The sequence below is a fragment of the Oryzias melastigma genome, linkage group LG3 (genome assembly GCF_002922805.2).
Source record: "Oryzias melastigma strain HK-1 linkage group LG3, ASM292280v2, whole genome shotgun sequence".
NCBI lineage: Eukaryota > Metazoa > Chordata > Actinopteri > Beloniformes > Adrianichthyidae > Oryzias > Oryzias melastigma.
The window spans coordinates 29,776,932-29,802,591 of record NC_050514.1 but is presented as its reverse complement, the minus strand read 5'-3'; the positions used below and the strand labels follow the sequence as shown (position 1 = coordinate 29,802,591).

The following is a 25,660-nucleotide window of genomic DNA, read 5'->3' as shown; positions in this document are numbered from 1 at the left end:
TGGGTTCATTGAGAACATGGTTGTTGTTCAATAATAAAATGAATCCTTAAAAATACGACTTGCCTAATAATTCTGCACTCCCTGTATAAAGAAAATTCAAACTGTTTTAATTTGAAAAATATCTTATTTGTGACGTAGAAAATAAGTTAGGTGGACCACAAGCACCCAGGGGGCGGGGTTGACCACTGGTCCCGCCCACAACTCAGAGGCAAATTTCAAAAGAACTCCTGCTGCTCTGCAGAAACTATGTCCTAGAAAACAATATTTTGGCTAAAAATGTATTATAATCATAATTAAAAGAACACTGTAAACTATTTTAAAAATAATTCAAAAGTTGATTGGAGTGGGACTTTATAAAGAAAAAAAAATAATGTCCACGTGTGGATGGATTGGAACTAGCATTTTTTTTAAATTAGCAACGTTTTGCTCTTATTCTTTTTAACACTGGAGCTCCTCTGTTTATGACTTACTGTAACTTTTCAACCGTTAACACGATCAGCGTCATTCCAGTAGATTTTAAAGGCGCTTTTCCCCTTTAAAATCTACTGGAATGACGCTGATCGTGTTAATGGTTGAAAAGTTAAAGTATGTTAAAGTCCCCACATGACAATTATTTAAATAAAAAAATATCACCAGTAGTGTTTTAATTATGGTTATGATGTTTTTAACCAAAATCCCACAACCTAAATGTCTTAAAAGGCATTTTTCATGTTGATCTGAAGCCTCTGTTTCCCAGAGCTCCTCTGGGTGGGCGTGGCTTATGGAGCTGAGCTGAGCAGCCCCGCCCTTGACACTTCCTTAGCTCTGTCTCACTAGTGTAAATCTTCACCACTGCTACATAAAAATATCACGCAATATCTAGCCATATGGTTTTGGAACTTTTTTAAATCTCCAACTTTTTGCTCTTATTTTGAAATCTGCAGTGAGGACACATTTAGAGCAAAGCTTTGCTGCAACAGAAACAGAAGGTTAATGATAATGAAAGGTTCAGTAAAAGCTCATTCAGGCTTTTTGTGTTTCTAGCTAAAGTTCTGATTGCGTAAAGCAGCTTTTTTCTTCTTTCTTTAGAAATTGTCAGAGAAAAATCAAGTTTCCAAAGAATGTGTGGTAATTTAGAAGAGAAAGTACGCCATAAACTGTGAGGCTGAAGGGGCTGTAGGGTTTGCTTACAAGCAGATGGTGTGCCAAGTTGTTTACATAAAAGAAAAAAAAAAGATCTCTGCACCAAGACAAATCTGAAATCTTCTCATGAAGTTCCATCAACTCAGCCTGCCAACACATGGGTGCACGTTCAGCAGACGAGGCTCTGCTCGGAAATGTTGCTGACTGACAGATTCCTTTGCAACCAGAGCCTGGAGTGGTTCTGCTTCTTCCTGGGCTGTGGTCTGGGTCAGTGGCTTGTTCTGAATACCAGATGTTGGACTTGCCGCTGGAGGAACGCGGTGCGTGTAGGGCACCGGGGTCACCAGCAGAGGGAGACGTAACGTCAAAATACTTCCTTTAATTTCTCAACGCAGCTATGGAGGACTTCTGAAGCGGTTTGAACAGAGAACGGCCGGATTTAAAGCAAAGAAAAGTTTGTTTACTTACTTTAAGATGCAAACTCTTCTGAAGGAAACTTCAAAAAGACTTTCAAAATCCAGACCAGAAATGTGCCAAGAGCTTCTGCTCTGAGCGGGAACTCCTTTATCATTTATCATGTGACCACATGTCGGCAGCAGTTTGAAAGAATAAGCTTATAGATTCTGCTCCTTACATGATCAGAAGATTCAGCATTTAGCCTGCTTTAGGAAAGCTTTTGTTTTGTCCTGTTTGATGTTTTTATTAATGATGGTAATCATCTGTAATAATAGACTGCAGGTGGGATTCAGCCTGTGGCTGTTCAGGACCATGGAGGAAAGAGCAGATTCAGACACACTATCATTTTTATGTACATTTTAACCTCTTTGATCATTAAATAAATATTTTCAAAATACTAAAGGGGTTTACAAAAAAATAAAAATAAAAAAACGTCCAAGATGCTTAAAAAGTGCTTGAAAGAACAACGTTTAGTGATTAGAATGAAATAAAAAAGTATATTTTTTTATTATTTATTGATGATAATGTGACTGGTAATGGCTTCATAATTAAATGCCATTATGGAACTGTTGGAACAGTGGTGTAATGGTTAGTTGCTGGGATAGGCTCCAGCAACCCCATGACCCCAAAAGAGATTCAGAAGATGGATGCATGAATGAAACTGTTATATAGGCATTTAAATTTAAATAATATTTTTATTGATTTATTGATGGATTTATTGATCTTTCAATTGAATATTTTGTCTGAATTCTCATTTTATCCAAGTGACTACTAAATCAGAGGACGAGAACAAGCTCTTATGACTTTGTATTTGAGCTTTTTGAGGAAAAAAAAGTGTCACAGAGCCTCTACGTTGTATTGATTACTAAAGGGTTTGATTTTTTGTGGTTTTTGTGATTCACAACTTTGTAGGTACGTAAAACTAAGGCTTAAGTTAATTGTGTATGTTCTGATAGATGCTGCTGGGGACCAATTCTAATCTTTTCAGGATTTAATTATAATCTGAAAGTAAGACATTTTTGGGAAAACGTGGGCTTTTTGTGAGGTTGGCTGGTTTTCATTTAAATATAGGATAAAAGCTTTTATTCTTTAAGGTGTTTGTGAAAAAAATCAAAAAGCAAGTTATGAATAAAGTTTGGTTTTATGTATGCCATTAAAGCCAAAAATAACATCTAGAGACCCTTCATGTGGTTTAGGTGATGACAACTTATTTTTTTTTTTCAATTGCTAGCTGCTATTATTAACATTATGTAAAATGTGTCACAGAGCATTTTTTAAAGGTCATACTACGCTATATTTAAAATGCAAGCAAAACTAAAAGAAACTGGTTTTGTGTAACAAGTCCTTTTGCTGTATGAACTCTGTGGTTGGTGGAAATGCTGTAATAACTAAGATGAACCCTTTTAACTAAAATATATATATATTTTTAATTTTCATCCTCCTCCTAGTTCAGGGATCTGCAACTATTTGGTCCATTTTCTTGATCAATAAATTCACGCGCATTTATAAACATTTACAAAAATCTAATTAAAAATGTAATTATATAATATTAAATAAAATATTAATTATAAGTGTCATACTTACTTTTTATATACAGCTTTTTGACAGCTGTACAAACAAGTTCCTTTCAAAATAAAACACACTCTGTGTCAGATAAGATCCTCCTGCTGCAGCAGATTTGCTTGAATTAAAAGTCAAATGTAAAGTTTCTATCTTCATGACTTTAATATACATTGATGCTTTTTTACCTTTTACTATTGAACAAAAGACAACAATTGTGTTGAAAATCGAATCTATTCAAGTAAATGCAATTATTTACTTTAAGAACTTTGTCTCTGAACAGTAACTCAACAGTTGTGCAGAAGAAGATAATCGGTCCTTTAAATCTATTCTAATAATGAATGGATCAGCCTGTAAATGAAAGCTTTTACCATCTTGTTTAAATTTATGAGTAGAGGGGGAAAAAACATTTTTATTTATTTATATAAGATTACCTCAGTTTAAAGACCAACTATGATTACATTTTTTGTGTTATTAACATGTTCTTGTGCCATTTTCTGATGATAGAAGAAATACAAAACGAAAATTAGGCTTAAAATGTTATTTTTTGACTATATCTTTATTCAAATAGTGATGATCAGAATCAGACAGAAAGATGATGGATGATGGGAAATGAGGGAAGAGGCACACTTTTGGTGAACTCCTGCACTCTGCAGAAACTATGTCTTAGAAAACTACATAGATTTGTACATTTTGGCTAACAAAACTTCATAATTATAGTTAAAAGACCACTGGAAACACTTTTAAAATCGATCAAAAGATAATCGGAGAGGGATTTTAAATTCTAAACATAAATGATAAAGCTTGATGATCTACTAATTATTCAAAACATTAGCATTTTTCTTTAAAGCTAAAGAGCCGTAATAGAGGGATAAGTAGTAGGATTGGGTTGATATAATCAATGAATCGATCTAAGTTTAATAGATCAAAAATTGATCCATAAAGGTAGAGATCAGTCTAGCGCATAGAGCTAAAGTCCGCTAGTTTGATGCTAATGTTTAATGGGAATTTCCCATTGGACGCTTAATGCTAACGCTCAGTTGACCTAAACATACATTGCTAACTAAATGAACATCTTTATAAACTCACAGGCATGAATTTTCCAAACTCTTGAATAAAAATATTTTTTTAAATAACCATTTGTAGTCTAAAACACATTTTATTTTGCTTCTTCTTCTGGAAAAAAGGTGTAATGCTATATTGCAATCGCCACCTAGTGGCCAAACTAAAATGCCTTAATGCTTAATTTTGTCAGGTTGAAGTTTACTGGTCATTAGGAATTTTATAACTGAAAGTAAACAGAAGTTTTGCTGATTAAATCACTGAACTGAATAATTGTCCTGTCATACGTGGAACAGTAGAGGACTTCTGAAGACTAGTTCACACGATGACAGAGAGACATTCAATAGCTCATTGAGAGAGAGGGAGAGCGCGAAGGCATGAGTCAGACAGAAAAGTTGAGACGACAAGAAGAAGAAGAAGGAGGGAGGGAAGAAAAGAAGGGTGGGAGCAGAGCTGGAGTCTGGTTGAGGGCTGCTCCTGTGGCCAGATGTGAGGCTCAGCAGACTCCTTCAGCTCCTCCTCAGCAGGGTTCTGCCTGGATCTTTACCTTCTCTGTGGAGACGCTTTGGATTTATACATACAGGTGAAATGTACGAGCGACATAAGAGGAGGTACAGCCTCTGTGCCAAAGAGGAGAGGGCTGTAGATGTGGTTTTGATCAAGGTAGGCTACTTTTTCTGCACTTTGGAAGTAACGAAGCAAAGTTGTTTGGTGTGATAATACAGCCAGCGCCACAGTAATAACAGTTATTGAGCAGAGGCTGGGAAAACAGACTCCAGACAGATAAAATATAATGTCAGAAGCAATAAAAGAAAGATTAGAAATACGAGAGCGGGACTTCGTCCATAAACGTAGGACGTCAAAGATCATTATGGCATTATTTCATGAAATTAAGACCATTAAATGGAGGGTCGTAAAGCGATTTAGCAGCTTAAGTTTCTCACACTTATCCATAAAAGCTCTTCAAGGAAAGGGCTTTTTTTAAATGCTAATTTTTCAGGAGGGTCACAAATTTGCTGAAGCGTCCGAGTCGCTCCTCAGGTTTGTTTCTCCCCGGGGGGATGATTGCATGGTTGTTGATAGCGGCCCTCCAGACACAGAGTGCTGATTAGTTCGGGGTGGAGTGTGGTTTTCTGAATGTACAAGGCTGCATGGGTATGCGCTCTGTCACGCCGCCACACATGCCTGCCATCTGCCCATCTCTGTGGAGCGGCTGTATATCAAAGTTAATGAGGCTCGCACTGCTAAAGGTCTTCCTGGGGTTATTTGGTCAGCATGTTTGGAGACTCTACAAGTGAATCTGAATGCTCTGCATACGTCTGATCCCAATGCCGGCTTTTTAACCTCAGAGACTTTCTGGAAAGATTTTTTCTGAAAACCATTTGAAGTCTGCGCTCTTCAGATTCTCCCTAAATGGGATCTTTGTAGCGCCCAAAGTGGCGCTATTTAAAGCTCAAATGCCACTTTCCCCTTTTCTGCTCATATAGAGCCCTTTATAATATTTTTCCGCTGAGTTTTGCCTGACTGCCGTGCAGCTGCTGCTCCCATTCACTGCTGATTGAAAAGTCCAGCACCACTCAGGATTAATAATAGCTCAATTTCACTCCGTAAAGACAGTAATTAAAGTCGGGCTGCTAGTTGGATGACATGTTACTGACAATCAAGCCAGACTCAAACAGCAATCAGTTCTGACTTGGCATCTGCTTTTTTTCATTCATAAGTGGGTCAACAGAACCAGTTTACCATTTGTTTATGTCAAAACACTGGCCCAAACTGGAATGTTTCAGCAGCTGTGGCCAGATTTACTGACTCAACTCAAACTTTAGTAGTCCCTGATCTCACTGTTGAATATGACAATCACGTCAGCTGTTTACAGTGATGTAGAAATGGTGTTACATTTCATTTAATCAGACTCTAAAGTTTTTGCCTTGTTTTTTTTTTTTAACAAAACAAATCCTTGGAACATTGTATATAGTCGAGGGGAGCTTCGCTTTTATTTTTATTTACTTACATATGTTTGCCAACATGCTGAAAGCTAATTAATATGTGAATTCACACTACAGAATTTTCACATAAAATATAATAAATAAAAATAACAACACAGTATATATAGTAAAATAAAGCAGAGAAATTATTTAAAATTTTCACATCCTTTTGATATATGTTAGAACACAAAATTTTAAAGTGCAGGAGTCAGCAGTAAAAAAAAGTCACAGTGAGAACACGGAGAGATAAAAACATTAGCCAAATTACAAATTTGACAAAATGTGCCAAATTTAAGGCAGAATCCAAATAACTCTCCTACCACCATGGCTTCTCCCTACCCCCACATTTAGCCCTCCAAATGGAGGGAAAATAGTGTCTTCCCACAAGATGGGATCATCAATTGTCTCCCATTAGATACGTTAGTGCGGAACTGCTAGCGCTCAGAAATAAATAACAATACTTGTTTATTAATTTTAAAAAGGTTGTGCTAAAATAAAAAGCCATTACTTACATTTAAATGTAAACTTCTGTGCTTCAGAGCACACCCATGAGAGGAAAAGTACTACTCCTCCGCGGCACAGTGCGGCGCGGAACCCCTTTGTGACTGAGGGCTCTGTATCTCTCCGCTTAGAGGGTTGACCCTTTAATAAACAACTACATATGCCCCTACAAATGGAGAGTTATGGGAAGGATTCGGATTCTGCTTTACCGGTAAAACATGAGCAAAAGGAACATGGAATAAAACAGATAGCAACAGATTTTTTAATACATGTGTCATTGTTTTGACCTTGTCTTTGTTTTGTTTTTAAAAATGTGCTTATATACATACACATATATATTATAATATCTATATATGTGTATATACCTATATACTATATATATATATATATATATATATATATATATATATGTATGTATATATATAATATGTGTGTGTTTTTATATATACTGTATATATATAAACAGTTTGTCAATTTTTTTGAATAGTACAGTAAAATAATGAACAAAATTTACTATCTGGAAATTAGTTTTTTTATATATATATATATATATATATATATATATATATATATATATATATATATATATATATATATATATATATATATATGTTGTTCTAATATACAGTGAATATTGTTTGTAAAGAATGTAGTTGAGGTTGTAATAGCAAGACACATATTATGTATGCTAAAAACAGAAAACCTAACAGTTTTTTAGGTAAATTATTAAAGCAAATTGTAAAATAGTAAAAAAAAATGTTCAAAAAGCCTCAACAAACCAAAAAAAGTATATCTATAGTGAAGCAAAGAGAGGGGGAATACCTGTGTTCCAGCCTTCTGTCACTTCCTACAGTGGTTCAAAGGTCAGTTCCGCTTTACTCCAGAGAAATGATAAGGATGAGCGTGAGAGGAGGAGAGGCAGAGGAGAAAATGAGAGAGAGGCAGTGGTGTGGGAAAAGGCAGAGCCGGCCTAACGGTTTCCTTAGGCCCCAGATGGAAACCGGCATCGGGCCAAATGACTTCATTCCAACCAGCGTTTCACATCCCAGCATCTCTCCTGGCCTGGAGTCACAAAACACTTCATCACCGCACTCGGAGTGAAAAAGCTGAGACTATTTTAGTCAACATCACCATGTAAATGTGTGCAAACCGTCCTGCTCTTATCTGGGGGAAGGACTTAAACCAAAGTCAGCCGTTCTTTCTGTAGTGTATACATAACCTAATTAAAACATGATTGTAGGCCACACTGATGCTTCAAACTGCCTAAACAAAAGAGATGTCCCACAATCTAGTTATTGACTAAAGTCTCATGAGCTCAAAAATTGCGTCTTCTTCTAGCTGTTGTTTAATGAGATTTCTCCACATCAGCTGACGGGTAAAATTTAACCACTGTGCTCTGCGCCAACTACAAATCAGGAAGGAAGAAATTATCTGTCCGTTCAGACGTCCAGCGTAGTCTGGGTCATCTGATGAGGACCAACACTCATCACCAATTCATTGATTGGGCCAACCTGCAGTGGGTTTCTGCCGTTTTTCCAGAAACCACCAATCTGGATGGAATTACTGCTGGCATTGATGTACTAAAGAGACTGAATGCAAACCACAGAACTTGACATCCTCCATGACTTTATTTTCATTGTCCTGGTGGAGTTAATGCTCCTTTAAAATCTGGATTTGTTAAAGACCCATTTCTTGAGTTATTTTCAAAGTGTTCAAAGTCATCTTTTAATGCAGATGATGGACTTTAAAAATCAGTGTTGTTTTCTAGGAGATAGCTACTGCAGAGTGGCAGTAGTTCATTAGAATTTTACCTCTAAGTTACATATACACACACATATATATATATATATATATACTTTTCTAGTTGATTTATTTAGCTCACTCTGTTTCAAAGTTCAGGAACTCATCTTCTCCTTTGAGCAAATGTTCTCTGCAGGATTCTTAATCTAATGTTTTCATGAGCAGTTGCTGCGTGTGTTTGCCAGCCTTCAAAGTCTCAACCCATTTTCTCATAGTTCATCTCTCTCTCTTTTTCTCTAATCATGTTGTTTTGAGCGGTTTGGCCCTCTTACAGCAGAGGAGCATTTCCAGGGTTCTCTCAAAGCGACTTCATCTGCAGGCCTGTAGTCTCAGGCATAGAAACGTGTGCAGTTTTCATGCCTGGCTGGAAACAGTCATTCTGTCAGCCGTAGCACCCTTCAAGCTGCAGAGCCTCGATGGCTGCATGCCTGTTCAAAGACGAGGCAGCAGTCCAAGGCCCGCATGCCCCACTCCAGCACACACACTTGCATACACACACACTAGAGCGCCTTTTATTTTTAAACCAGATGTGTTTTTGCTAGGTACAGTTTAAAGTCCCCCGACACTACAAATATGCACCAGGCTGCGCCGAATCTGTGCTGCCAGCTTTCAGAAGCGGCGAGTGCGCTGCAGGCCTCTTCATTTTACACCTTTAGCCTTTTGCTTTGAACTCAACATACCAACCTTTTGAAAACATTTGTCCTGTTTGTTTCTTTATTTGCGGCATATGATATTATGCGGCTTCTTATATCTATTGTTCAATAACTTTTACTGCATTTGTGTCAGAATAAATGACTGTATGTGAGAACTGGACTTCAGCATGTAGTGAATAGTGAATTCAGTTACCATTTTTTGCAAAAGGACTTGACTGCAGTCATCAACGTCCAGAACAGGAAGTTCTCCCATATCTTTTGGGAAAAAAAAATACTTGCAACCCTAACAGTTATGTTTTTATTTCCATCTTACGCTTTAAAAACTGGTTTTCTACACATCTAAACACTTTTTTGTTGTTGTTTGGAGTAGGGTATAGTTGTATAATTCCAGCCTCTGGCCAATGATGTCAGGTGTGATCTTATCTATAGTCAGCTCCCGCTTTTTTTTTCGTGGTGTGTATGTCGCCATATTAGAACCAGACATTGTTAGTAAGCTGTGATTGGTCTAAGTAGGTCTAAGGTCTAAGTCATCATTTCTATGGCAACCAATCAGGGGTGAGCTTGTTGGAAATACACACTGGACGCCAGAGAATTGGTCTATCTCAGGCTTCAAATATTTATCATGAGATCAAATAATTTTAGCGAGGCATCGAATTTGCCAGTTTATAAGTTAAAAAACAACAAAAAAGATGACGATCAAACATGTTTTTAAAAAAGTAGCAGAACAAAAATATTTATTCTGAGAAATCTGATGACTGTTTATTTCTCTATTGAAGTCTATAGAATTTTGGCTTCTTGGAACCATCAGGTACTTCCTGTTTGGAATGCCAGGGGGAGTGGTCACTCAGTCCGGTTCTCATATACAGTCGATATACAATTTTAAACCTGGTTATTGGCTAGCTGGTAATTCCATTTTTGAGCACATGGGGGGAGGGATCATACAGTCAATAACTTCATACTACGCTATTTTCCATAGTTTTGACTACTGTACTCCAATTTTATTTATATTCTCGTAATCTTGATTTTTTTTTTAGCTGCTGCCAACATTAACTTCTATAAATGATTGTCATTTTCACCACGACTTCCCTTTTCTTGCTTCGACCTGCTTGGCTGTTTATACAGCAGCAAAGAGCTCGACCTGACGGTTACACGCACCATTAAAACTCATCAAACCACTTTGGCTCCGTTTTTTGGGCTTTAATTTCCAATTTATTCACAGTCCTTTGTTTCCCAGGTTCTGCTGTCACTCTTTTGCTCCGAGGTCGGCGAATGAAGCTTTTTGTAATTTGTAGCAATCACTGGCAGCTGCTTTACCCTTCAGCAGAGCGCGTGCACGCCTCCACGGCCCCCGTGTGTGTGTTTTGGTGCGTGCTGGCGCCCTCTGCGACCAGCTAATCTTTCCTCGTCAGCGTGTTTGTTCTCTCTCAGCGGGCCCTGTTTGATATCTGAACACAGCTGTGAGAAAAGAAGAAGTGTGTTGTGTGTCTGTTTGTGTGGAGGGGGGGTTGTTGTGTGCGTGCGAGACTTGATGAGGGAGAAAATGCAACACGAGTGTTTGTCCTGTGGGCTCATGCATGGCGCTCTGTTGGCTGGAACGCGGTGCCCAGACTGGAATCCAGTTGGTGTGCGAGGATTTGTTGGTGTTTTTGCAGGAACGTGAAAATATGGCGACAGTGAGTCACGGGCGCTCCCAGGCCTGGACAACAGAGTTTCTCTGTGTGTCTCTGTGTCAGCGCCGGGAGAGCACGGGGTTGGTTTCTTCAAAACCCCTCATGAGTTGACCTTGCCTCTGGTTTGGACTCTCTCATCCGGTTTCTTGATGCTGCATTTTATTAGGTTATGCCTTTCATAATTGGTTCTGTCCCACAAGCACAGGTCTGTTTGATCTGTTTTTCCTCTTTTTATTTGTGGCATTGCCTGTTTTTCTCCTTTTTTTCTTTTAGTCTATAACTTAAAAAAGATTATTTAGATGTACAGAATGTGAATATTCATAATGAAGGATGACCTTGAGTCTTGGCTGCTGAAATGTCAAACATTGCAGTCATATAATACAACAAAAAGTCATTTTAACAGTTTTTTTAGTGAATTATCCATTATTTTTTAATGTTGTATTTTTAAGCACAAACTGACATTTCCTTGATCTGATTTAAAAAATAAATAAACTCAAAGGAGTTAGTCATTTGGACTTCAGTGTTGCTGACATAAGTAAGACAGAATCCTTACAAGGTTTTTAAAACATTTTTTAATGCAATGGCTGCCTCCGGTGCTGCATTCTTTTACATGTGGGATTGTGGACTTAAATCAAAGGAGACCTCCAAACGATTTAGATTTTCCTGTTGAAAAGCTAATATTAGATGGCAAAAATTGGATAAGACTGAAAATATGGAACGTCAAGGAAAAATTGTTTAGACGTCCCTCCTAAGGTAACATAAATTCACAATTTTTTTAAACTGGTTTGGATAAACTTAAAGAAGCTGAATAAATTGGACCTAGAAAGTGTTCTGTAAATCTAAGCAGCAGAAAGTCTTTTACTCAGTGATTCTCCTATATCTATTCTTCATACAATCTAAAATAAATACCCCTGATTTCCTTCTACTTCATTATTTCCTATAATCTAAAAACATCTATTAAAAATAAAGAGACAAAACATGAATCTATGATATTTTTTGTGTTACAGTTTAGCTTGTAATGTAAAACTTGGAGGTGTTGGTACATTTTTTCTTTTTCTTTTGGGATAATTTAAGAGATTTAACATGTTACTGAACCCTAAAATCATCTACTTTAAAAACCCACTTAAAAAAATGTTTTTGTTGTTTTTAACATGTTCTTGAAGCATTTCTCTCAAGATGAAGAAATAAAAAGAAAATTAAGATTTAATCTGCGTTTTTTTTCAAATCGTGGTGAATTAGGAACATATGTAAAAGTATCTTAGGAAAACGCTTGTATTAGTAGTTGGTACACAAGCTCCCTACTCTGTTCTGTATCGATGTGTCCACTTGTAGACGACTAGATCCATGTACGTCTTTGTTTCCTCGTCTGAGCTGGAATCTGGTTTAAATTGTACAACTGGATAGCTCCAAACTTTCTCGTCATTTTTATTGCTCTATTAATGATGTGGGGGGGTATGCAAGCTAGCGTGAGAATGTAAACAAAGGGATGATGGGAAATGAAGCCAGGCTCACATCAAGTCGGAGGTGAATTTCTGAAGAACTCCTGCTGCACTGCTGAAACTATGTCCTAGAAAATGACATTTTTTTTTTATTTTAGCTAAAAACAGCATAATCATAATGAAAAGACCACTGGGAACACTTTGAAAATGGATCCAAAGATGGTTGGAATGGGTCTTTTATCAGTTTTTATAAAGTCAAAAGTAAAGACATGAACTGCACTTCCTTTTTTCCAAAGTAAAAGCATGTAGAACAAACTTTGCTGTTTTTGATCCATCTCTGAATTACTTTAGTCCCTGTGATGATCTCCAGGACTGGTGTTAGTTTCTGCACAACAGAAAACAACTTTGAACTTCTTATATCTCAACTAGTAACCTTCAAGTTCTGCTGAAAACAAGCTTTGAATTACAGATTAATAATTTGTTAGACTTTTTATAGTTGAAAGAGCAACGCGGCATCTTGCTGATCTGAGCCATCTTTTAATCTGAGCTCACTGAAGAATTAAGAAGGAAACAAACAGAAGAACGTCAGGAAAGAAGTACAAAGGAGGAGGGATCATGACTACTGCAAGGAAGGAGCTGTTTGCTCAGCATTTATCAGATTTACAGGCCTGCTTTTAAAACCTGTAATGCCTGTTTTTGTTTGTTTGTGCTCAAAAAGACGTCTTTTTACACAAACAAGCTGCTTTTACCATTTAGGTTTTATAAATACGGTCTGTTCAAAGTCGGAGAACGTTATCCGCAGGGCATTGATAAAGTTCAAGATAAATGAAGATCTTGTTTCAACACTGTCGGATATCTTCAGTTTCTTACCAAAGTGTTCAGGTTTAGCCTGTGAGGAGGAACTGCCTGTGGCTTAGTGACACACAGCTGTTGTATAGACACGCAGACCACAGACGAAGCTTAGCCACAATGTTGTGTATTCACAACTAACCACAGATCTCTGACAGGCGGTGTGTTTGACTTAGCGTCAGTGTGACTGCTGAGGGGCTCAGAGTAGACAAAAGTAAGGTCTTTCCAGGCACTTCCTCTGGGGGCCAGATCGAGCCCGGCTGCAGCGGCTAAATCCTGCCAATAGCCTTTAAGACCGGCGTCATGGAGGGTGTCTTATTGTCGCCTCCTATCCTGTGTACAGGCGCAGCACTTCCTAGCAGACACGCTGGTCGGCACCATCATTTCTTTGCGGTGGCAATCACATGTCGGTGAGACTGATTCAGTGTCTTCCTGTTTCTCGGCAGATCCACCGAGACAGAGAGGCGTCATTCCAGCAGCCGTGGACCACTCAACACTCAGGTAAGGACTCCACTGACCTCTAGCTTTGTGATTTGTGATTTTTGATAACATAAGTGTGTTTGTGCCGCATGCTGAATTGAGACGTTACTTCCTTGCTGGTCATTTCTGTCTCAGCGTTTCTTTAAGAGCTTCTTGGGCCTGAAAGCCATTTAGCTCTAATGACAGTGGACTGATGTTTGGCCTTGTGGATTCTCAGTCCGTTTTCTTTGGCACAAACAAAAGTCACTTACATTGTTTATGCTCCAGCACTCCAGCAGCGGTTTTTAGTTGTTGGATCTTGGCCTGTGAATCAGCTGTCAAGCTTCTGGAGGAAACAGTTTGTCAAACGGCTCATTTTTGGGCCTTTTTGACGTCAAAGATTGTCGAAAATTCAGTTGTATACAGAATTGATGGTGAAAATTGGTGTGTGGTTCACATTTATCCTAAAATGTTGTTAGCCCAAAGCCTTAGTTTAGTTAGTAGATTGATGATAAACATTTTAATGTAAGTTTATGATCTTTATAACACTATGACAGAGCACATAAATGAAGGCTTGGCCCAACATTATCTGCTTTAAAAGTTCTTTATTGTTTGTATTTTCTCTGACAAATCGGTACAGCGAACTTTGTGGCGTAGTGGTTAGTGCTCTATCCTTACAGCGAGAAGGCCCTGGTTCAAGTCCCAGCTGGGTCTCTTCTGTGTGCAGTTTGCATGTTCTCCTCGTGCATGAATGGGTTTTCTCAAGCTCCCTCTCACAGTCCCAAAACATGCTTCATAGGTTAATTGGTATCTCAGACTTCCCCCTAGATGTGCATGACAGTGTGTGTGTGGCTCTGCAATGAACTGGTGACCTCTTCAGGGTGTAACCCACCTTTGCTCAACAGTATCTGGGATAGGCTCCAGCAACCCTGTGACCCCCAACATGATTCAAGCGAGCTCTGAAAATTGAGTAGTTTGAGTGATTTGGCATGAAAAAAAGCACCTATCTTCCAAAATAATGATAATCAGTTGACCATATCTATCTACAGCATTGGTCACTTTTACCATGTTGCATGTGTCCTACATGCAGATGTGGATACAGATGAAATTATGGTGATTTGTGGAGCTGTGATGCTAACGCAGCTTCGATAAAATCAGGTTACTAATGTTCATGCACGTCTGCGTTGTAAGGTGCCTTTTAAATGAACGGATGAATAAACGGCAACAAAACAAAACTGAATCCCATTAACCTGATTCCAGTTGAACAGAACTTGATGGGAATGCGTTTCTCTGTAATTGTTTCTAAATCTATTTTTATCATAGAGTTTGGAAAAATGTCCAGCTGTTTGTGTCCATCCTTTAAAAACCTGGTGGGGATTTTAATGTATTTAACAAAAGCTGACAGTAAAAGTTCAATGAGTGCAGAGAAAAGGGATTGATCATTATAAAATGAATCTGACTGCAGGGGTCCTATCAAAAATATTAAAAATGATGAGTAAAGCCACCACAGACCAATGAAGCTCAAGACAAATTGCCTTTTATCTGTGCCTCAACCCAAATGACACGAGTCTTTCTGAAAGAGGAAAAAAGTGTCTCTGAACGGATGACAGGAAGAAAGAAAGAACAATAGAGTACAGAGAAAAGGGTTGTCGAATGGAAGTAAAATGGAAGGGAGGGAATAGGTGGGATTTCCTCTGTACAGTAGCAGCTGGCTGACATCACTTCCTTTCTCGTTGGATATCTCTTCCTGTGTCTTTCTTTTGCTCTGTATTTGGAGAGTTTCCAGTTTATCCGTTTTGGCAGAGCACATAAATCTTTGACTCAGAATGGGATTCACTGTATTTATTCATAAAACAAAAAATATACAAGCGTTTCTGATTATGATCCCCGTGCACTTTACACCCTGTGGAAATAATACACTATAGTAGTGCTTGGCGACAATAAGTAAGTCAGAGAAAAGTAAGCAATGACATTTTTTTCATTTTTTTTAGAGAATAATAATAAACATATATTTTATTGTGGTATATCGTGATATATATAATCGTTATTGTGATATAAAACAATCTATATCATGATATACAATTACTCTATAGTATAAAATTATCTACCAAAATTGTAAGTGTGCACTTTTACAGAGGCTGGTTTCAAAAGTAGAAATTGGAATATTGGAGCCATATCAGTTCACCCGGTAACCAGTACATTAAATTAAAAAAAGAAATCCTTTTTGCTCTAATGTAAAGAACATGCTTACAGGCTGGTTCCAAATCCTACTCTACACACTTCACCGCGGAACCACTGATAACTGATAACTTAATCAATCTGACCAAAAGGTTTGCCCCGTTGACTGTATGAAAGAACTGGACAGAGCGGATGTCACGTCACCCATAGAAAATCCCTTTAGTCTGGCTCCAGTGAAATTAAGTCAATTTAGTTACAATTTTTCTGCGATACGGACAACACCATCTTGGAGCCAGACCACAGTGATTGGTCCGAGTCGGTCTGGGTCAATGTTTCTAAGGCAACTATAGTCACCAATCTGCCAAACAAATATTTGAGGTGGGGGCCAGTGGGCAACACATTCTTTTACTGAAGCATCTGATTGGCCAGTTTATAACTTGCAAGAAAAGAAAAAATATAATGAAAAAAAAAGGATTAGCAAGAAGATGCTAAGAAAAGACATCAGAGCAAGAATGGTTATTCTGATGAATAGTATGACTAATAGCTGTTTATTTCTCTATAGAAGTCTGTAGTATTTTGGCTTCTTGGAGCTAGCAGGTACTTCCTATTTGGAACGCAAGAGGAGAGGGGTCACTCAGTCCAGTTCTCAGTCAGTGGTTTTTCCCACCTCTCAAATCCTCAGCCTATAGTACCAGTACTCAACTTCTTCAATCATTCTTCAGCAAGTGTTGATTCCATGTATGGAAACTCTAAATGACCTCTCAACCACTTATATATTCTGTCCAAGGGGATTTCCATTCGCCTATATTAGATCAAAGACTTCCTGTATGACAATCGGACACAGATTTTTGTTCACTGGCTTTGGTTCTTCAGATACACATTCATGACCAATCATACGTCCAGTTTACTTGTTTCTTTCTTTAAGGTTTTATCTGTCAGACACTATGTTCTACTGTCATGTCTTTGTAGCTTAAAAAATTAAAGAAAATGTTAAAGTTAAAAATGTTTTTCTCAAATTTTTGGGAATTTGTAAAATTTGCGTGGGGGCTATGATTGAATATAAAAAGCAGTAAAATTCTTTTACACCAGAGACTGATCTAAGTTTGAACTTTATTAACTCCTAAATTAAAGCATAAAATCAGTTTTGTCTCGGTTGTTTTAATGTATCGCCTTTAGTTTCTGCTGCCAAAGATCATATTTTAAGCTTTTCCCATAAACTGCAGTTGATCATCTTGCAATTAAAATCACTTTTAAAAATGTTGCTCACTAAAACCACCTCAGCAAGGTCAAGAGTTTTTCTTCCCACACTGTTTTTTCCAGCCAATCCTCTGCACCCCTTCCGTTTGCTGTGTGGGGGTGTGAATTTAAATGATCTGATTTTTTTTTTTCTTTCTAAATTCAAACCACTTATCATTGAGAAGAAATCCTGTATCAGACAATACTGCCTTTTCTAAACAATAGACCACATTGCAGTTCATTTTCTGTCTCGTTTTCTTGCCCAACAATAAAACAAGAAATTTAAGATTCAATTTCAAGAAACCCCGAGGTAGAAGTTAAAAAGACCTATTCTGATGGGAAAATAAAGAAAGCACTTTTGCTTTGGTTGTATCATCCGGTCAAACTCAGCACAGCCAAACTCTGAGAGAGAAATAAATATTTAAGGGAAACTTCTATCATTCGTAAGACTGAAAACCACTGTTGGCCGAGCGTGACCGTTAGGCCCTGAGGCAGCGCTGCATGAGAAGCCGCTATGCCCGTGTGCTAATGTTGTTACATAGCCTCAGGAATACCTTGAAAACAAGGCGTATTCAACCTGAACTTCATTCCTGACAGTGTTTCACACACAAGAAAACCCAGAGACCTTCTGTGCACAAAATGAGCCAAGTTGTTATGGTCAAGTGTGTCTTAGATGGACATCTATGGTCTGTCTATAAGACTCTGTGGATCAGTGAGAGAGTGACATAAAGCCTCAGTCACAGCTGTGAGATTTTGGGTTGTCCGGGACGGTGGAGGGTAGATCCACCAGGAATCGACACCACGCTCTGTGAAAACAAACGGCTCAGTGGGAGCGAGGCGTAACTGAGCAGAAACACTCACCAGAATTAACTGATCCGTACCCTACCACTCCTTACTAGACCGGACCGTACCGGACTACCCAATGGAACTGAGTTTTAAGTGCCCCTTAGACTTTAGGATTGCCTTCACAACTAACACTCTGATTGTCAGTGAGGTTTCATGTTAGGAGTCCACAAGAAGCTGGCACCTATGTGAACAGCACACACAAGTCTGTTGGCTTAACTGTTGAAAAAATGAAAAATCTTTACACTATGCCTGCATCTCACCTACTTCACCCATTCTGCATAATAGTTGCTATGACCTGTCACCTGCAGCATACCCGTAGAAAAAATGTGCACGAATATTTCTGCTCTATGGGTTCACAAAATGGTCTACGACGTTGACATTTCGTATGTGCCCCATACAGGTTTGCCTATAGTTTGTCATGAGACAGCCTGTTTCCAGTCCAGAGGTCTGCAGCCTGCGGCTCCAGATCCACATCTGGATCTTTTATCTCTCCATGGTGACTCCTTGGCCAAACATAAAATAAATCAGAAAGATTGCTGACCCAGTCATGTTGACCGTCTGAGTCAGCAGCTCCCTGATAATGGCTGCTTAACCAAAACTACCTAAAGAAAACAAATAAACAAAGCCTAGAAACTAAGACTACCAAGGTCCAACCCAAACTAAAATAATAAAACCTAGCAGTGTAAGACTGTTGAGGCCAAAAAAAAAACTTAAGAAAAATAAAATACCAATTTTTTAAAGTAAGGATTATTTAATTAGCATTTCTTAAATTAAATGAGTTAAATGTATAAATTGAAGGCTGAGGTGCACATAGATGATAAACTATGTAGGTTTTTACATCCCTGTTAACCTGAAGACGTTTTGTTTGCTCAATGCTACCTCCAGAATGAACAGATTTTATATGCAAAGTAAAACTTTGGTAAAAAGTTGGATCTTTTTAGAAGTTAAAAGCACATATTATCTCATGCTAAACAACACTGGTTTCTAGCTGTTCAGAACTGCACTGACATGATCCTGTTTGGCTCAGATCATCTTTTATTTTGAAAAAAGGTTATTTGAGCTCCTGTCAAAAGTAAAAAAACATACATAAAAATAACATTTCGAGAGATTCTAGGTTCTTTTTATATTTGTGCTTTTGTTTGTGCCAAAAATACATAATTAATATTATTTAAAAAAATGAGGGTCATGGATGCAAATCCAAATTTCTCAAGGGTTAAAGTAAGACTATGGAGCTCCTTCTAGGTTTTGCCCCGTAGAAAACGAGCCCAAATGGCTCTTTTACTGTTAAAGGTTGCCGAAGCCTGATCTAGCCCTAAGGACAGTTGTGACTTCAGGCTTTAGTCTTTGAACATTAGCTGATCGGTGACAGCTCTTAGTAGACAGTTTTAAGCCATCAGACACAGTGTTCAGAAGCTGCTGACTTACAACTTTCCCCCATAATAAATTAGTCAAGCTTGACGTTTGAGCAAAGACAGTCATGGAAAAAGCTTGCTCAAAATGGAAGAACATGCACATATTTAACTGCAAGTCCTCACTAAAACAAACACAACTAAAAGAACACCCTGATACCACCACAGCGTTTCTCGTGTGTACAGAACATATGTTTTTAGACTTTAGGACAAACCTGGACCAGCAGCGTTACACCCCATTATTCTTTTCATGACCAAAATTGATAGTTAGGGAGTTTTTTTAAGTCTATGTTTACAAGGCTGACTCTGATGTTCCAGGATATTCCATCTATTGTGGAAAAAAACTTCCTTTTTGGCCCAGTTTAGTCCTGTCCACTTCTTTCATAAACTCTTTAAACAGAATCTATCATCTTGAACATTTTGAAGTAATGTCTGGAGCCTCTCAAACAAGTTTCACGCGCAATTTATTAATCCATTTGTTTAGTAGGTTGCAACAGTTGGTTGAATCTGTCAATGGGTGTGTAATCCAGAAAATTGACTGCAGATGGCCGACCTATAGCTGATTATGAAATGATCTCGGCCTTTTCCCGTTGTCACAGCAACTGAAAATAAACGAAACAAAACACAAGATGTGCTCTGTATACTTACCATCACTCAGTGCATTCAGCACCAGTGTGGTTTCTCAGCTTTAGTGTTCAGGGGAAAATTTTCAGGGTCCAAGTTATATAACTGGGGAAATTGAGCTGTAAGTAAAACAACAACTGATTCTGTTGTTTTTCTCCATAGTTTTCAGCTATGGTTGTTTATTGCAGATACAATTCTGTTAGAGCAGGTAAAACTGTAAGTTAGCCATCCATCAGTTCTCACAGTATAGCTGTTGGCATCGCAAGAGTAAAATCATTTGTAATAAGTCATAAAAAATGTGTTATCTTATATTAGAGACATTTATTTATTTAACAAAACGTCAACATTTTGACTGAAGATGCTTATTATTTGTCCCTAAAAACCAAACGATTGGAAATTTGTCCTAAACTTAGAGTGCACCTGTACTGTGGTGGAGACCAGCATGTCAGCTGCTCGTTAAAAACAAGTATCTCAGTTTATCTGCAGGTAAATAGTTGTATGATTCAGCACTAGTGTTAATGTAGCAGAGCAAAGACCAGGAGTAAACATAAGGCAAAAATTATGAAGATTTAAAAAAAAATTCAAGTATTATAACTTATTTAAAAAGTTGACTGGCCGACATAACAAAATTGTTTAAAAATAAAGCAAATTATTCAGATTGCACGCGTTTAGTTCACTTAAAGTGTCCCAGAGTTTGTTTCCTTCATACAAATTTTCAGTCTGAATACACTCAAGTGGACCCTGGTCCGGGACCAGGAACCGCTCTCTGACCCATCTTTTGAGATAGTCTGTTTTTTTTCCAATTAGACTGAGCTCCAGTTCTCTTTATTTTCTCAGTAAAAATACTCTGCAACTGGTCATAACGACCATCATAGCCAGTCAATACGGAATATAAGCAGAATAGATCAGATACAACATTTTTGAAATGTGGTAGAATGAATACAGCTCATTAAAATGTCTTTTATGTGATACACATTGTTTCTCACACAGTTTTCACGACAATCCGTGTCATAAAAACTTATCAGCGTACCTTCTTTGTCCCCTCCTCCGTAACCTCTTTGCAGTACGCCTCCGCTGCACCAAAGTATCAGTAAAAAGTGTTGAATCTGACATTGATGCAGACGTTCAAAATTGGTCTGTGAAATATAGAGTTTGAATAAGTAAAATATCCCAACAAGGATCGCAAAACTTATTAGGACTTCTTATTCTTTCTCTCGTTGCTTTGCCCCGCCCTTGTAAATCCTGGCCAATGACTGAAGAGATCTTTAGTCATGGGGTTTTGTTTACAAACAAAAATGTCCAGTTTACGGTAATCTGAATGCAGACCAAACACAAGGTTCAGGATTCACTCTGGACCAACTGACTATTCTAGTCTGAATACACCCTTAGTATTATAGTATATTTTAAAATGTTGCACAAACTCTTGATAAAATCAGTATTGGTAAAAACAGGAATGTCTAAATGAGATTTCCACTTTAGCTAAAAAAAAAAATAAAAAGATTTTCGACTATTTAAAAAAAGAACAACATGTGTATTAATGTAGAGATTGAATTCCTAAGTTGTTGAAAGCAGTTTGGTGTGAGAGAATATTTGTTCATCCAAAAATTGTCATCCAAGGCGACTGGATGACTAGTTAGTCTGGATTAAACAGTACAGCAGTTTCCACGACTGTGGAGCCACTTCATCTAAACAGCTTCTAATTTAATGCAGAGCCAACAGCTGGTGAGAGCTCAGCGACCCACTAATTTATCAGAGGCTTTTCCACCTGTTAGCTGGACCCCTTTCTGTGTGCGTCTCTGTTTGTGGGTGCGTTGGGGGGTCTGTTTATAACCGAGGGAGGAAGACAGCTGTTAAAGCTCACAGCCCCCTGTTAGGTTTAGTGGACAGGTGCGAGTGACAAACACCCAGCATCCTCTTGTGTCACCGCCACTAGAGGAAAAGTCAAACACCTCCGTTAAGTTAAATGCAGCCCACACATCTGCAGAGACCATTTTCAAGATCTTGCTTTCTTGCAGGTTGTAAGTTTGCACGATGTGGTAACTAGCAACACATCTTATTTTTTCTCGTCACCGTGTGCATGTCAGGCTGTGGTTAGATGTTTTCATCGACAGAAATACAGATAATTTATCCTACCTCTGTCTAGTTGTGAGGTTGTGGCTCTTTCCCAGATAGATAAGAAGTTCTTATCAGATTTTTTCTCTCCATAAAGGTGTTCTGTTTTTGTCATCCTGAAGTTCAAATGTATTTCATCCAGTATTTAAATTAAATGCAGCCTGTCACAGAGGTGTTTGGATAAAAGCAACATTCAGGAAGCTGAAAATAAACCTGTGACGGTGTTCTGCCTTCTCCAGCAGTGAAAAAGAGTGTCTTCAGTGTGCATCCAGTCCTGACCTGTTTTAAGGTTTCTTTTCTCCATCGTAAGATATTTAGGTGCTTCATTTTTAGTTTCTCATAATTTATGTCTTTACAGGATGAACACACAAACACGTTTACAAAAGCTACTTCCTCTTGCTCTCATGAGAGCAATGAGTAAAAAATATTCCTCTGAGAAAAAGAATAACATCCGCTTTTTTCATCCAGAAATAGTCCTCGTTCATGCGCAAAAACAAACTTGCAGGCTGATCTCATCCAGTTGTTTCTGGCAGATGGCTAAAGAAAGCGCTTTGGTACACACGCCGTCTTTTCGTTAGCCTGAAATTAAATCTCCTTACATGTACAAAAATCATGACCCCCCCGCAAACCTAACTTTACAGCAGATTGTTTATTTGAAAAAAAGCAGGGAGATGAAAACCGTTGGGCGGAAACTTAAAACCTGCATCCAGTGGGCTGCTGGTAAACACCTAAAGTGATTGAAGAGTCCTGGGAGTCGATGATAGGACTCCAAAGGGTTTGGAGTGTGAGGGATGTTTTGAAGTTGTCTGCATGTCTGTGATTCACTGGGGAAGTGGTGACTCAGGAACACAGCAGTGGGCTTGAGAACTGCCTGCGCCAGATAACTGTAGGCTGGAGTGGAAAACACAGAAAAACTTCACAAAGTCCTGTTAGTGTGCCTCAAAGAGAGCGCCCAAACCGCGTTTTCAGTTATTTTCTCCAAATGAAGTTCTTCCCTCTGAGCTTTTAAATCACGCACACATGAGCGCTTTTCTCTTCAACTTCTTTTCGGATGGCCTGCCAGGCTTTTCACACGTTCACAGATTCCCAACAGCCTTTTCACAGATGTCTAACACACCTGCTTATACTGGAAGAGGGCAGTTTTGTCAAAGTGGCAAGTTTCAATTAAACGGCTAAAGGCTCTGCCTGAAATGATTTTCATATTAATTACCTGTCGCACGGATGTTTTTCCAATTAAAATGTCAGGATCTGTTCTGCTGCTGCTTCATTTTCTGTCCCACGACACTCTCAGGAGGGTGAACTTTGGCTGTTTGTGTGTCTTTCAGGATGCTCACCAGCTTCAGTATTTCCCAGTTTGACCAGTAGAGCCAGCAGCTCCACCAGCTGTCCGTCTTCTGCTCACAGAGACTCTGGCAGCGACATAGACAGCCTGCTGAACGCAGAACCTGGATACGACAGCGTCTTCAGAAAGGTCAGTACGTCAGCGCAACTTTAAACGAGATAATTCCTTTCCAAACAAGCAGGGACTTCTGTTGAAATGACATGTTAAGTCCATTTGATTCTTTAAAAAGTGTAAACATTTATGACCAAAAATCCCCACTGAGTTTCCATGTGTGGCTACATGCAGCTCCCTGCAGAGTGGAGCTGCAGAGCGATCAATAAATGCATTTTAAATCAGACCAAATCTGTTCACGTTGACTTAGCAGCAGAGCCCGTGTTGATGCAGGTTCTGGCTGCAGTCCAAACGTCAGGTTCACCCACCAGCAGCGATAGCTGTTTGCATCCTCCGTAGAATCATACACAGGGCAAGAGTTGCTGTTTTATTTTTTTCTCAAACTAAGATTTGGTTAAAAATCAGCATCTCAAGACTGAAGACGTCAGTACATCTGCCAAAGCCTTAGTCACATGCACCAGTATGGGGTTGACCTGCACAAGTGTTGCAGGTTTTTGTCATGAAGGGGGGCGGCCCCAGTGACCCTCCTCTGGGACAGGAAACATGAACGACCTCTCTCAGCAACAGACATGAAGAGGAATGGCCTAGGCCACCCTCCTTAGAAGCATATACACAAAAAAGAGTGGCCCTCCTTAGGAACATACACATGAAGAGGAGCGACCCTTCTCAGGAACATACACATGAAAAGGAGAAACCCTGCTCAGGAACATAAACATTAAGAGGAGCGGCCCCGGCGGCCTTCTTCATGAACATGCACATAAAAAGGAGCCATCTTGGCAACCCTCCTTGGGAACATGCACATGAAGAGGAGCGACCCTTCTCAGGAATGTGCACATGAAGAGGAGTGACCCTACTCAGGAACGCACACATGAAGAGGAGCGACCCTACTCAGGAGCATACACATGAAGAGGAGCGACCCTCCTCAGGAACATACTCATGAAGAGGAGTTACCCTACCCAAGAACATACCGGTGAAGAGGAGCGGCCCCAGCAACCCTTCTCAGGAACTAACACATAAAGAGAAATAACCCCAACGACCATTCTCTGGGACATACACATGAAAAGGAGTGATCATTCTAAGGAACTGACACAGAAAGAGGAGCGGCCCTGGCGATTCTCCTCAAGAACATACACACAAAGAGGAGTGGCCCAGGCATCCCTCCTTAGAAACATGCAAATGAAAAGAAGCAACTCTCCTCAGAAACAGACACATGAAACGGAGCAACCCTACTCAGGAACATACACATGAAGAGGGGAAACCCCAATGCCCCTCCCCAAGAACAAGGGACTTAAAGAGACTTGGCAATCCCCCATGCAGATTTTGCTATGTTTTGACCGAACACACCCCAGATTCACACGTAAGGGCAATTGTGGCTAAGGCTTTAGCATGTTTCAAAAATCGCAGGTTCTCTCTTCTCAGTTCATTCTATATTCTGGTGAAAGTCTCGGTGAAGCTGAAATCCTCACACCTCCTGACTGTGTTAAACTTTTGGATGTCCTGTGAAAGATGTGTCATGTATTCGCTATAAACCGCTCTGAACATGCCGCTTGCGCTGTCTGAAAGTGCCCAGTGTGATGCTGAAGGTCCGGACACTGCAGACAGAAAAAATGGGTCATGAAGCCCAAAGCCTTCGTTTAAAACAAAGAGCACAGAAACTGAATTCTGAAAGAAAGGATTAATGTCTCTGCTGCTCTCTGAGGAGAAAAAAGCCTTTCTTCTGTGTGAGAATCTGTTTCATAGCTGTAAAGGTTACTGCATTGATCCCACTGAGACTTGGGCCAAACATGCATGTGCCCTTGGGAGAAAAATATGGTATATTGTGGTGTATGAGATGAGCAAAATCCAAAAAAACTGAAAGATGAAGAGTTTTAAAACTCCTCGGCTCCATGCTTTCCCCTGACTGAACTCCAACATTGACTGCAGTGGGTGTGAACCCTCCGTGCACACACAGGCAAGCTCGGGCGTCCTCTCGCTCCCAGAGGAAGTTGTGTCCGCTGCATAAAGCAGATCTTTCTTTCCCAGCTCTCCAACAGAGGCTGCTCTATGCTCGGTGCTCACGCTGCAGCTGCTTGCACAATAGACCCAGTTAAAGCTCACACCTATGAATTAGCTCTGAATGCACTTTTACAAAACTGTGTGTGTCTGAGCTGGAACTTATTCCCACCAGTGCAGGCCAGAGGGTAATTTTTTTCACACATATGCTTTGTTTTCACAGCTTCATGTCGATGTCAGAAAATCTCTCTTTT

At 39.1% G+C, this 25,660-nt stretch overlaps 1 protein-coding gene across 4 annotated transcripts in view; it reads left to right on the top strand.

The window, feature by feature from the left end:
- Positions 1-25,660, top strand: part of LOC112160343 (A-kinase anchor protein 13) — a 145,348-nt gene that overhangs the window by 69,153 nt on the left and 50,535 nt on the right. For all 4 annotated transcript variants that reach the window (XM_036211357.1, XM_024294791.2, XM_024294790.2 and 1 more), the window contains exons 10-11: positions 13,544-13,598; positions 23,287-23,432. In XM_036211357.1, coding sequence (XP_036067250.1) covers positions 13,544-13,598; positions 23,287-23,432 — 201 coding nt within the window. The remainder of the gene's footprint in view (positions 1-13,543; positions 13,599-23,286; positions 23,433-25,660) is intronic.